Genomic DNA, 13934 nt, shown 5'->3' with positions numbered 1-13934 from the left:
TATACTGTTTTATAGATCTCTTTCAATTTTTAAAGCAAATTCATAAAACACTACTCAATATGTTTCATAAATTTGCCTCATTTTGTTCATAAAAACACTATTTATAAAACAGTTAACATATTGTTTGATTTGCCAAACAGATCTTCTATTATATCACCCTGCTGGCAACAGTATTCAGTATCGGTATCAGAGCGAATCAGCCCCTGGCCAAACGGATACAAATGAAGGGTAAGGGTGAGGATGCTCTTATTCCGACGTTTCATTGGAGAAGTTCAACCGGTTCAAGTTAAGTTACCTGTCTCCTTGTACATCACTCTCCTGTGCCTTGGGAAGGTAGAGCCCGAGCGCGCTCTAAGCAGTAGGTGTGCAGCCTCTACCTCAGGTATCGAAACAGCCGTGGACTAAAGAGGCAAAGGAAAAAGAGGGGAGTTTTGGCAACTTTTCTGGGTGGTGGATCGTAAATCGTGATAAATCCTCTTACTTGCCTGAACAGTACTCAAAGTAATAACTGTACTCATGCTCAGAAGCCCCAAGGGCGGACAGCACAGTAGTATGAGCCACAACCACTGTGCTAGTGGTCCAAATTTAAGACCCCATGGATGCCCGTCCCTTGCATAAGCCAAACAGATCATCCCTGCTAGCTGCTCTCACAAAGCATTAGGATTAATTTCAAACTGAGAGAAAGATTGCAGCCCACTTTTCCTAAACTTACCAAGGTAAAGAGATGGTCTCGCCGCGACTGACATTAGTTACACCTGCGACGATACAAATCAGTAAGTGGAAACAAACAAACAATTACAATTCCCTAGAAGCGGTAAAACAGGCAGGACCTCAACAACAAACAACACTGTTATAGTCACGTCTGCTACAAATTCATTATGCAGTATGGCGCATAGTATTTCTGCCTAGCTGGTCATTCCCCACTTGCAGATCGAAGCTTAACAAAGTTATTGTTAAATCATCAAAACCAGAAACCAGAATCCCCATCAAGAGTAATGGCTTTAACGAGCACTAGACCCCAGGAACTAGAGAAACATAGACATGAGCCACCTCATCTGCCAACTTTCTCCATACAGGTTCACCCAATATCGAAGGGTCAAACTTGTACAATTTTCAGCTTTAAATCCAACGACAATTGGATCACCGACCCAAAAACATTAATCATCAAAAGGAGATCAAAAGCCAAATGTTTACAAAAGGAGGCCAGCAAATTGGACCATTTAGCCAGAGAACACTAAAAGACCTCATGAAATGCATAAAATACTAACTGCCTCTTCTTCTTTTTTCCGCTCACAGGTTTCTTATTCATGATTCCCAAGTGGTCACCCAGTGCAATAGAGAAGATCTCACTATGGGAGTTCAGAATATCTTTTCTGTTACATGCAAAATCATAGCAAGTTATAAGTGCTTTAGATCTGGTCAGAAGTCTAAGAAGTGCCCCATGCTTGCAAGGTGAGAACGCCAGGGTAACTGCAGCTTGATGTAGAAAAATTTCCATCTCTGAATAAAATAAGTGTAGCAAAAACTTGACAGAGCAAAGATGCTGAATCAGCATATATGATAAGAACATGCAACAAGGATGAATAAAAGGAAATCAGATTAACCTGTACATGATAAGATCTACAAGCCATTTATCGAGGCATAGGCCAAAGCCACAAAAGTTTGATTTTTAGATCTACTTGCAGTATTCAACAAAATATGCCATGTAGTAGCTACAGACTGGTGAAATGAAAAGATACTGTAGGGCTTACACATCATGTGCATGGAAAACTCAGGTATCACAACTAAGGCCTATCAGTGGACTTCGCTTGTTGTTGTATCTGCTGAAGAAGGGCTGCTGCTAACTGCAGCGTTGCCTGAAGACGCTTCTGTGGATCAGAGTCACCCTCCTTGCCATGCTGCAAAATCTTTTCTGTAGCTTCAGGGTTTTGTGCATTTACTCCCAAGTCATTAATGAGAGGAACAGGAACAGGTTGACTCTTTGATGTGTGCTCTTGCAACTGATGAACTTGTCTATATGAGGAAGCCAACCGTTCAGGAGCAGATGTATTACCCTGAAAACTGGAATTCTGAACGGGCTCGTGTGACAGAGAAGCCAATTTGGAGCTTATGTTCGTTGATGAAGTTGACAATAATGTGGATGATTGCTTCTGCATGAGAAGTGACGCCAACTGTGCAAGCTGTTCAGGAGGAAGCTGTGGAACTGACGTGGATGAAGACATTTGAGACTTTGTCTGCAGTTGAGGAACTGCACTTTTAGATAAAGGAGTAAGGTTCTCAGGAATGTATTGGCCTGAACTTCCTTCTGCTAGCTTTTTCTTGACTAAAAGATACTCTTCAGCTCTAGAAACTTCAGAAGAATGAGGCCCATAAGATGGATTGAGGGGTGCACGATCCCCAATCCCTGAACTTGCTTTCCAGCCTTGAAGTGGTGAAACAGTTTCATTTCGCTTGTAAGCTTGATTACGCTCATCGCCAGTTTCAGATAACACTTTAGAAGCCCGGTCACCAATGGGTGAGGATGATGCTACTGAGCCCATTAAACGTCCAGCATAGGGAAGCTTCTCGAGTGCATCAACCTTATTCCAAGATGCCAGGGGATAGCGTGCAGAAGAAATAGGTTCCATAGATGCATCTCGAGAGAACCTATCCTTCCAGACTGGCAGTTTGGAATTTGGTGACGGCACCTCTGTAACAGATTTGTCGTCATGATATATAACATCATCCACATGATGATTAGGAGGAAGATGCTGTGAATTCATGGATTCTGATGAATGCTGCAAAGAAGCGTTCACATGTTGAAAGCTTAATATCACACCAGAGATGCTCATCTTCCCTGGAACTTTGAGAACTTTCTCAGAGAAATCTGATGGAGGGACCAGGAACAATGTAGTCTTTTCACCCAACTTAGCAACCGCAGCTCGCTGCTTCTCTTCAAGGTAATGCATGAACTCATTGTAAAAGACTATATCAGCATCAGATTGAGGGACAAAGAAGACAACACCAACTCCGGATGCTTGAGAGAAATGTTTCGCAAGCATGTCTAAACCAGTTCTTGCAGTGCAATCTAAAAACTCTGGCCTGCAACATGAAATGAATTACTAAAATTTCACTAACAGGAAATCCAGAATACAGCATAAAAAATAACTGGAAATACAGCAGAATTACAAAACACCAGAAATCAACCAGGCTGACGTTGTAAAACAGACGTGCCACGGAAGGATGAAAGCAATTGTTAAACTTGCAGTGCATGACAGTACATAGCTGCATAAAACATGCATAGCGTTCTTATCTACTACATTCAAGTCTTGCAAAGCATACACAAAATTCTTATTGCAAATGCAAGTGGAAATAAAATAATAGCCACTAGTTCTTACAATGTAATATCAGGAACTTTCCCCACAGGAAAGCAGCGAGCATGACAGACCGGAGTCCCTCCCTTGGCAATTGTACCCTCCCATTTCCATTCCTCATCTAAAGAAGATCGGTTTGGCCCATGAGAAAATCTATCCAACTTAGCAAATTTCTTAAGCAGAGGGACAGAACTTGTTTCAGCATTATCATTTGAACTCCATAGATCACTCTTTTGTAGTCCAGGTGTCTGCCTAAGGCTGAAAGGAACTTCAGTATCAATATCATATTTAACTTCTGTTGCTACACGGAATGGCTTCTGAGGACCATGTTTTCCTTGCAATGAGTTTGAGACAGAATATTCTGGAAGATCTTTATCAGGAAAATACCCCAGCTTCAGTTTCTTTTTTTCCCTGAAAAGTGTATCTTCATCTGGCAAATCCCAAGAATGTTCAAAATGAGGACTATCATGATGTGCTCTTCCTGGAGAGATACCATGAAAGGATATACTCTTGTCGATGACATGACCCTTGGGGAACTCCTGCATCTTATCCAAAAATCCTGATTCAGTTTCATGCACCTGAAAATTCATCTTTTCATGCTTTCCAGCGATGTTATATGCAAAGCCTGGACTTCCTTGAGAGGTTACATTGTCAACACAATTAACACTAAAATCTCGCGACTTCCTTTCAAAATTTGAAAGGAAATGAGGAGGTGTCATATCAAAATCCCCCTTTTGATCAAGACCTTTATCCTGGTGAAAAATTCTGCTATTATATCCAGCATTACCAGCTGTCCTGATAGATGTCATGAGAGGATCATTTGAACTCCTTGCACGGTCTACTGGACCAATTTCACTCTTTGAAAAGCAAATATTTACGCGAGGACTATTAAATAGTTTTCCCTGGAGAGCATCTTTTGCTCTGCATGCCGATACTATACTCTTGAATTTCACAAAAGCATAACTACGACCTGGGAATGTGGTGATTTTCTCAATCTCACCAAAAGGAGAGAAAGCCCTCCGCAAGCTCATCTCATCAACATTTAGCTGCACAGGAAATCCTACCCAGAGCACCTCGCTAGGCTCTGCACCCTTTTCCCCTTTGGATTTGTCAAAATGAAATGTATCTACATCAGAACCATAAAACCTTGAATCACTTGGAGGAAATGGTGCCAAACAATCAGCAAAGTTTCTTTCAAAGGAATCCTGCTGAGACCCTGCACCTAGTGAAAATGAGGATAATTGCCGGTCCTGTCATTCCAGAGCTTTCAATTAACAGTCAGAAAAATCCTCGAAATTATAAATTTAAATTACAATACCTGAAGAAAAAAGACAAAATACCCATGATGAGGTTTGGAGTGATTATGATTAAGCTTGGTTCAAGTTAGTGTTCGAGCAGATGTTGCATCTCATAGCAGAACAAAGTAGTCTAGTAAGAACCTTCAAATTTCTTGACTTTGAAGCTAAAGCATAATATTAGCAACAGCTTTTGTAAAGTTAAGTATTTGATAGTCATCCAGCTAGAGTATCCCCCTACATCAATATGTGCATCAGAAAAGGACGAGGAATTAATTAAGTATTTAGGAAGTAGATGCTCTCAGTGCATCCATGAGAAAGTCCAACGTTAATTTCTCCTTCTAGCAGTTCAGCACAATTTAACAGCATTTAATTAGATGATGCATATGATCTAACAACACATTCTATGCAAGTCCTCAGAAAACCCAAAAGTTTTTCCGTCTTCTCCACCCAAAGTACAACATTAAGTGCTCCGCAAAATAACATCGGGCATTTTTTTTTTTTTTTTGGTAAGATTGCAGATAAGCAGCATTTGAAACAACAGGTAAGTATACGTTGATTTACCTTTTCACGGGCAAATTCATAGTCAAAGAAGCTCTCACGACATGCAAAGTACACCAGGTAAGGAAACCATGATACAAATGAAGTTGTAAATTATACATACCACCAGGGAAATGCTCCCCTCTCTATAAAATCCAAAAAGTGCCATGAAACGTTATGCCTTTCAACCAAAACTCAGATTCCCCAACACCATAATGCGGAATTGGTATTTATTTGCAAATTCCTTGTCTTACATTTCATAGCAGCATTCAGGCTGCACTGTTATTTGCAGTAAGTGTTCAGGGTGAAATTGTTGATATGATTTATGTTGGGACACGATCCTAGGTCTAAACATCAACTGTTGTATGTATATATTGTTGTATTTATCATTACTTATTAAGGATATAATGATCCTTTATAAAATAAATCATTTAATTTATAATGAAAGGGGATTAGATAACTCTTTTGTGTGTTAGGGTTTTGTGATTTCTTGCGGACTCCATCTTCGTCCTCCCTCTGTTTTCTGTTGAAGACAATTCTGGCATGGTTCCAGATTGCTAACAGAAATGAGCTTTTACAAAACCCTTGCATGCACTGGTCGCAATGGGAATGGTGAAAAAGGTATCCCAACAAGCATGTTAAGACCATACAGTGAGCCATGACCGGATGAGGTTACCACATTACTGTGACAAGAAAAACTGTGCATACATTTGCAATTGCGATCAAACAGCAGTAAACAACCTCAAAATTCTCCACATCCTTTCCAGTAATGTGCTACTAGAATTGTTTGCTGTGTCATTTCCACAAGAAACCATTTTGTCTTTTATTCTTATCCTACGTGCCAAATTCCTCCAGTCCAGAAGGGATATTCTTTTAGCAAGCCTGCAGTACGGAAAGTTGGTACACATTTTCATGTTGCTGATAAATTGATAATGCTCCAGAAACGACAAGTCACAGAACAGGCCTAATGTAATTTGTACAGGGTTTCAAGTCTTCTGGTACCATCTTGTACATATGATTGAAGGGCAGATTAGTTTTTTTAAATGAATAGAGCTCCACTAAACTTTAGTTCGCCAGAATTTGAACTCCATGAGTGGATCAAAATGCCTCAAGCTATATAAATCATGTTAACCAAAAAAATACAGCCATTTTCAAAAGCAAAAGTCTGACATGATTTTTGCCCTTTTTCAGAAAAATGTCTGTACAATGACGACAAAAGCCTGGCAGACATGTTAACATGAAGCCAGCAAAATAGATAGAGCTCGGAACTTGGAACCAGATAATATTGGTGAAGTTTTTTTATTGCCTTTAACTTGATATGTAAGGGTCGTGACTATCAAGAACGTGGTTACTTATGAAAGTGAAACCAGCTAGAGATGGTAACGTAATGGCTCGTTTAATTGGCATGCCTATTTTTCGTATGCAAATGCTTTGTTTATGTGAGATGCACGCAGGTTCCATTAAGATGATGCCAGTTAAGATCCAATCACAGCAAGGAAACTTTCTTATCGCAAACTCAACATCATTTGCCTCGAGCAAAAATTGGTGCTGATACAGGATACGAACCTCATTGATGATTATCTTGATATGATTGGTAGTGTCCTTTATTGATCAACAACCGAACTGCTAATGAAAAAGTAATGAAGTATGACTATTATACTGCTTATTTTTAGTGTTGTTTGCTAATGATAACAGTGGTAGATGATAGTCTCCACATGTTTATGCAGTCACAGGCTCCAACTTGAAGATAGTTGAGTATAGAAAGAGACGTTAGTTCAGTCATTATTATAAAAGGTGCTGCCATACAAATGTTCAGGGGAGAGCAAACATGTGAATATGATGTAAAAACTGTGAGGAAGAACCTTATGTGTTACAGTGAATCAACTTAAGCCATTCAAGTTTAATTAATCACATAGTATTAAGACAGAACGAGGAGCACTACAGAGATTTCATCTTATAAATGGAAGTCTACATGTATATAGGCATGAGGATTGAGAAACTGTGTCCCTGCTAGCAATCAAACAATTATGCAATTAAAGAGCCCAACATGAAGAAAAATGCAGTTAAACAAAATAAAAACATACTCAGAATTGAATATGCATATTAAGCTAAGAAAGAAAAACATCCTAAACATATATGTATATATAAGGCATTGAAATCATCCTGGCTACCTCTGTGGCTGGATGGTTATTTTTTTGTCACTAAAAGCCATCGCAAAAGGTGCATTTGCAATGGTTAGTTGCTTGACCACAGTTTTCAGCGATAGAGTGCACCTTTTATGATGGTCTTTAGTGACACACAATAAAAAAACAACCATCCGGCCACAAAGGTAGCCAGCTGATTTCAGTTTTTACACACACACACATATATATATATGTGTGTGTGTGTGTAATGAACAAAGAAATTGGAAATTTCAATAGATGTATTTGCTAAGCAGATGGGATGTGAAAGTTGTGAAAGATGCTAAAGATGATCAAGGAGATGGGAGTGATGTGGCAAACAGATGTCACCATAGTATATCTGGCATGCTTTGGTAAGTGCATAGAAACTCCAAAATATAAACAGTTAATATTTGCCGATAAAAGCCACAATAACTACAGGTATTGTGCACAGAATATACAACAAGCATCAAATATGCAAGTCCGAGACTTCTTACTTTGCAGAAACCATAATTTCATTGAAACCATGAAACATGAAAAAATGTCACAGGAAAATATTCTAAGCCCTGCATGCTTAACTCACTTTCAACACCTGGCATACGTGATTACTTTGTCTTAACTGCATATCCAAAGATAAACTAAACAAAAAATGGCTACAAACTATAACTAGATCCAACCTACCAAAGTTCAAGACAAATATCATACATCATTGTTGTTCATGCATCAAATTTACCAAGCCCATGAAACTCCTAGTCAGAACTTCTATAGAGAAAGTGGGCTAAACAATTGTTAGATGCCACTAGAATTAGACTATCAACAAATTATTCATAACCTAAACTCAAATCATAACTATAGGAAAAATAATTTTACTAGAATTAGACTATCAATAAATTATTCATAACCTAAACTCAAATCATAACTATAGGAAAATAATTTTACTACCGCTTTCCTCCATATGAGAAAGCAAACAGGACTTGATGCCAGTGAATGTCTTCCATATAAGAGCTCAAGAAATGTCCTTTATTGTAAATTTCAAAAAGCAATATTAGTCACGGGATAATACTTTAGAGGGTGCGGCAGCATTTCTTGAAATGATTTCTTAATTAATGGGAAGACAAAACCCTAAACATATGCTCAAGATAAATTACCAAACAAAATTTTTGTCATGGATAATCTGATAAATAGGTGGTTAAAATGTTGGGGGGAGAATTGATGACAGAGAATTCCACCGTGCAAAAGGGATAATGATCCGATTTTTAAAAAATCAGAATCTACTACTGAACACAAGAAAGTGGTCCTAGAAACGATTTTGAAAATACGTTTCTGAAATTAAGGTCATACCCTGAGAGGTTTGACTTTTATACCAGGAAATAAAATTGCTCGTTAGGGCTCGAAGCAGATCGAGCACAGCTTTCTCTGCAGCACATCGCCATCGCCCTCTATCCTTTGATGCTCCCTCCTCCATCCTCAAGGCCTTTTCCGTCAATCTCCAAGGCCACCGCTGTGTTGCCCCCTTTCTCACTCAATGCCGCCCTCCTTCCCCCAGTCATCTGGTCCCTTGCCCCACAAGAGAGAGGTGATGCCCTCTACAAGAGGGCAGACCTCCTTTTTGAGGTCCTCCTCCTTGCCTCCACCCTTGTCATCATCTCAAAGGAGTCAGTGGAAGAAGCTTGATTCGGCAGTTTCTGACTTCCTAGAGGCTGTGAAGCTCAGCCTGGAGAATGTCAGGGCATTCTGCCTGTTGGGATCTAGCTATGATAGGAAAGGAATTGTGGACAAGGCTATGGGGGCTTCCTATGACGTGGTACAGCTTCATCTGTTATGTGCAGAGGCGAAAGAAGGCATTGATTGGCTCTTTGGGAAAAAGGATTAGTAGCTTCTTCTAAATGTTGATACGACAATTTTCCTCTTTTTCCCAGAAATTCTTCATATAGCTAGATTTCTTTTTCCCTCCCCCAAAATTATTCCAAACAAGTAGGACAATTTGGGCGTCTCCATTTTGTAAGTGCGGGAATTAATCGGGTCTTCCTGGATAAATGGTTACATCTCAGTGTCCATTTAAATGCTCTTTCTTAAGCAGTTAGGTGACAGTAGTATGCTAACAACTTTTACATTGCTATAAGCCATTGGTGTTCCAATTTTCAGGTGAGTTTTCTACCCATGTCCTAATTTGAGTTTGAATTAGTTGCACATGTGATCAAAGTAACAATGCACATACGGTCTTTACATTTTATAGACGATGAAATAATTCTTCTGCTATCACAAGTTCATTTTTTCTATTCCAGAACTTTTTTCCTGTTTCAAAAAGTGCCTGCGATAAGAATTCCAGGCCATCAAACAGAGGGCCAAATGGAACCTGGAATTTTTATCCCATTCCACTTTTACCGGGAGTAATGTTTCCAGAATTCTCCTTCCACAAGTACTATTCTAAGACATCAAATGCCTCTTAAGAGAAAATGCCAAACATACAGCTTGCAACCAAAAAAGCTAGATCAGCTCCTCCAGATTAAGGTCATATGGTTTAACATTAAAGTGAACTTTTAATTGTTATCAGACTTCCTCACACATAATTGTAGCATAAACATGCCATAAATGTGAATATTTCATAGCACCAATGTTTTTGCATTTTTAAATTTTGCACTCTTGATATTGTAAATTACTGCCTAGATGCTTTCAATCAGTACCTCCATGAACTTCAAGCATATTATTGAACTGTGTGCAACATGTATGAATTGACTTGCATTCCAGTTTGACTTATAGGAACTTCAACTCACCAAAATGCTGCTTATTTAAGATTCAGGCCAATGGGATGCTTCAATGTGTTCGTGCCATGTCACTTATATACTGACTTATTGAAAATAATTGCATAAGAAAAGGCACACAATGGCTCCTTACGTATGCCTGTGTGACATCGTGTGTAGGTATTTCATGTTAGTTTCATTCTTTCAGAATTGTTAAATTCAGTGTTTCAGGTGACTTACTTCTTAATTTTGAAAGGAAAATGGTGGAGTATATGCATCAGCTGCCGACATAGAATACCTTAACATATTACCAAATCTTCATGCATGAGAATGAATAGAGGGCCATGTGTTGTAATGAACTGAAGGAATTATAGCAATGGCCAGATGAACAAGGGTCTCTTTTTATAGCTTTTCCCCCTCTTGATAGTTCTTGTGCTTGGTATTAAATGAATGCACATTGGCTGAAGGACTCAATTTGTGTCATTCTTCATAAGTGCCAATTTTTTTATAAGTGCCAATTGTATTAAAAGTTATGGGTGCTTGGGAGTCACTCCCAAAGAAAATTCAGTTTTATAGTTCAGTGTATTAGCAGAATGTAGCCTGTATCAGAACTCCAATTGTTTCAGGTTCACACATTACAATCAGTCCGTTAACATTAACATGTCTCTTGCCATACCCTTGCTCTTACAGGTTACAAGCATGTAGGAATCTCAAGATTGTCATTCCAATAATTATTAAATATTTTGAAGCTTACTATCAAAGATATTTCAAGTGTACTATCAAAGATATTTCAAGTGTTCAGCACACCTGTTAAATATAAATTCAAATTTATCGCTCCAAATTCTTGTGTCCATGTGTTATTAGTCTACAAAAGTGCGATGAAATGAATTCATTTGCTTTTAAGGGGAAGGCAATCTCATTTAATTTTGCAAGGAACCTGAGAAAAGATGGACGCCAGAACTGTTTGGATTATGGTATAATTGTATCCAAGATTGCTTTGTGGTTCATCTGGTCTAGCTTATTGACAGAAAGTTGTGTCATAACACTAAAGGATGAGTCCACCAACGCTTCATATCAACATATTTATGCATTCCTTGTGTCCCAAGTACCAACTACAACATAACAATCTACATTGAAGCTTAATAGGAAATCGTACTGGCTGAGAAAGAACAAACAACTTGGCAATAACTGTAGAAAATGATAATGGAGAAAAGCCGGGAAGGTTAAAATGGATCCAAAACTAACCCCCTTCGCAAATTCAATTTTCAGAGGAAAGCCTGCAACAGCAACTCCTTGAAGCCCTCGCATTGCAAGACATGCATCTTCCTCTTTCCTAAAGTTAACAAAAGCATAGCCGCGGCTGGGGTAGAGCGCTATATTGTCTAGCTCGCCAAATCTTAGGAACTGTTCTGCAAGAATGCTCTCTGTTACACGGGGGTTTAAATTGCCCACCCAAAGATGTCGAGAAGCTTGCTCATCATTGTGATCCGCTCTCGTTGCAGACCCAAAACTTCCCTTCTCCTCTAATCTCGGCGCATACTCGTTATGAAACCTGTCCCTGCCACCCGTCCTCATCTACACAGAGACAAAAAGAACCGATCAGAACAGAATATGGAGATCTTCCATTTCATCTAAACGATTATACCACACTAGTTCTCCTTGTCTATGTTGAAATATGTTACCTAACCGGAAATTTTATTAACATATTTACAGGAGAGCAGATGCACGTGCTATGTTGAAATTCGTCGTAAACCATAATAACAAAAACCAGCATTACTAGCATGATTAGTCAACTGGTCTAACAAAACAACAGAAACAGCCACCACCACGATTCATTTTGTAAAAAAATTACAAAATTTGGAACGCAATAAAAGAGAGAAAACCGCAAGTGAGAAAAGATAGTATCGTGAATCTAAAACAAGAGTGAACGTGAAAAACAAAATACAACCCATTCGTGCCTGCAATAAAGTGCAACAGAAATCGGCAACATATTGTAAGTGGCCACAAAACCCTAAATTTTATGATGGCAATGATGAAAACCAAATGAACCCGCACGGGAAAAAAAACCGAAAAAAGATAGTGAAGTAATTATCGAGAGAAAAAATGACATATGAGATGGTCGCCGAACGAAACTCGGAAAAAAGATAGCAGGACCTCATGACTGAAATTCAAGGAGACGAAAATGCCGAAAAAAAGGACAGTAAACAACATTTTAAATAAGCCCCCAAATCTTGAAAAGAATCAGAAATCTATCCATGCGACAGTTTCTCCTCCACGCCACTAGCGAGAAACTAAAAAACAAAAAGGCAAATACAGGACACAAAACCAATGAGATCGTGCAATCAACCTCGCCCCGCAACTGAACCCTAAAGAGCTCGAGGCCAAACAGTTCCCAGGGATCCTACCATCACTATCCAGGAGTCTCGCCTTCAGACGTCTTCAGGTAGAACTGGACGGACCCAAAGGGGAGAAGAGGAGAAAAACCCCTTCTGCTCCTCTTTCTTCCGCTGCAACGACGATGGCGGCAACTATTTTTGGTACTTTCTCTTTCCCTTTCCGCCCTTTTTGTGTCCTCGCTCCTCCCGATTTGCAATCCCTCGATGGCCCAGTGCCCGCCTGATGCCAAACGAAAAGCGGAATGAGAGTTTCAGATAGGTCCAATACCCTGCCCATTATTCTTGAAAGGGCTTTCAGGTTTGTAGTTTTTAGAATGTAACCACTAATCGGTTAGCAGCCAACAATTGGTGGCTACTGTTGATTTATTCGATGATTACAGATCACAATAAATACGATCCATGGCGCCCAAGATAAATTCAAAAAATAAACTGTAAAACAATGATCTTCCTGTTTCCAATCTTTAGTTTTGTGTAATTACAAAACTTCTTTTATACAACTAGTCATGGAATATGGCATATAAAGTTGTATAAAATATTTAAAATCGTGAACTAAACAAATAAAAAAAAATCAAAATCTAAAACTACTCATAAATTAACAATACACATAAAACCAATAAAGCAGCAGTAAGCTGCGTGCGCCGCTGTGTGCCCTGCCCACAATGCTAAACTAAAAAATAAGTCATTTTTCAAATTATTGAAAAAAATTATCCTTTTTTTGAGTCTTTTTGTTTTTTTTTTGTTTTTACAAAAAGTTTCATTTTTATTAAATAGGATCATCTTTCGCCATTATCAGTATTGAAGCATAACATTTTTGTGCACCAATACAACGTACATAACCAACTTTGTAAATTAACGTATGTGATGGCTGCCAAAAAAAAAGGTTTTAGAAGGTGTTTGGGGTCAAAAGCAGGTTTAAATTGCACTTTATAATAATAAAATTAGGTTTGACAAGGATAGAGAGAAGGGTGGGGTTTCTCTTTTATGCATGCCAATTTATTTTTTTTGAAAATATAAGCATGAACTCTTTTTTTTTTAATGCGAGGGGGTGGGTTTCAGAAATGTTTTTGCTGGTATCCACTCGGATTTAGATGCTCGAGTGGAATTTGGAGCCTTCCAAAAACCAGGGGATCTAGATCTCCCCTTTTTTCGGGAAAGCTGGTGGCCAGCGTGTTGAATTATTTCCAAAAAAAAAAAACAAAGGGCGGCCATGATTGAATAAACCAAGATCTTACCATAACTGCAACTTTAGAGAGATGCAACAACCAAAAAAGCGGCAGAAAGGTCGACTGAGTTTTCCTGAGATCCTTCTGGTTCAAGGGCGGGGCCGTGGAGGGGAGATAACAATGAGGAATCTTGTGAAGTATCTTCTTTCTTTTAAAAAGATGTTTACTGAAAGAAGTAATTACATTGTATTTCTACGCATAAAAATACAAAATATAGCAGTCATAAA

The 13934-nt window shown here is 38.7% G+C and overlaps 1 protein-coding gene across 1 annotated transcript; it reads right to left on the bottom strand.

Annotated features, from left to right (window-relative positions):
• Positions 1-1580: 1580 nt before the first annotated feature.
• LOC116250085 (flowering time control protein FPA) lies at positions 1581-12699 on the bottom strand. Its single transcript, XM_031623461.2, has 4 exons — positions 12494-12699; positions 11334-11663; positions 3378-4603; positions 1581-3081 (listed from the first exon to the last, which is right to left on the bottom strand). Exons 1-4 carry the CDS (start codon positions 12494-12496, stop codon positions 1785-1787), a joined length of 2856 nt encoding a protein of 951 aa, XP_031479321.1. The 5' UTR covers positions 12497-12699; the 3' UTR covers positions 1581-1784.
• Between the last annotated feature and the right edge of the window lie 1235 nt (positions 12700-13934).

Source organism: Nymphaea colorata, chromosome 3, assembly GCF_008831285.2.
Source record: "Nymphaea colorata isolate Beijing-Zhang1983 chromosome 3, ASM883128v2, whole genome shotgun sequence".
In the NCBI taxonomy this organism is placed as follows: domain Eukaryota; kingdom Viridiplantae; phylum Streptophyta; class Magnoliopsida; order Nymphaeales; family Nymphaeaceae; genus Nymphaea; species Nymphaea colorata.
The sequence above is the reverse complement of the archived record's forward strand: the minus strand, read 5'-3'. Positions and strand labels throughout refer to the sequence as shown.

What these genes read in the sequence shown, in the direction of transcription:
- LOC116250085 (XM_031623461.2), bottom strand. An exon ending in AAATTGAATTTGCGAAGGGG is followed by an intron (nt 4,604 to 11,333) that starts GTTAGTTTTGGA and finishes CTGGAATGACAG; the next exon opens with GACCGGCAATTATCCTCATT. An exon ending in AAAGTTCCTGATATTACATT is followed by an intron (nt 3,082 to 3,377) that starts GTAAGAACTAGT and finishes TTCATGTTGCAG; the next exon opens with GCCAGAGTTTTTAGATTGCA.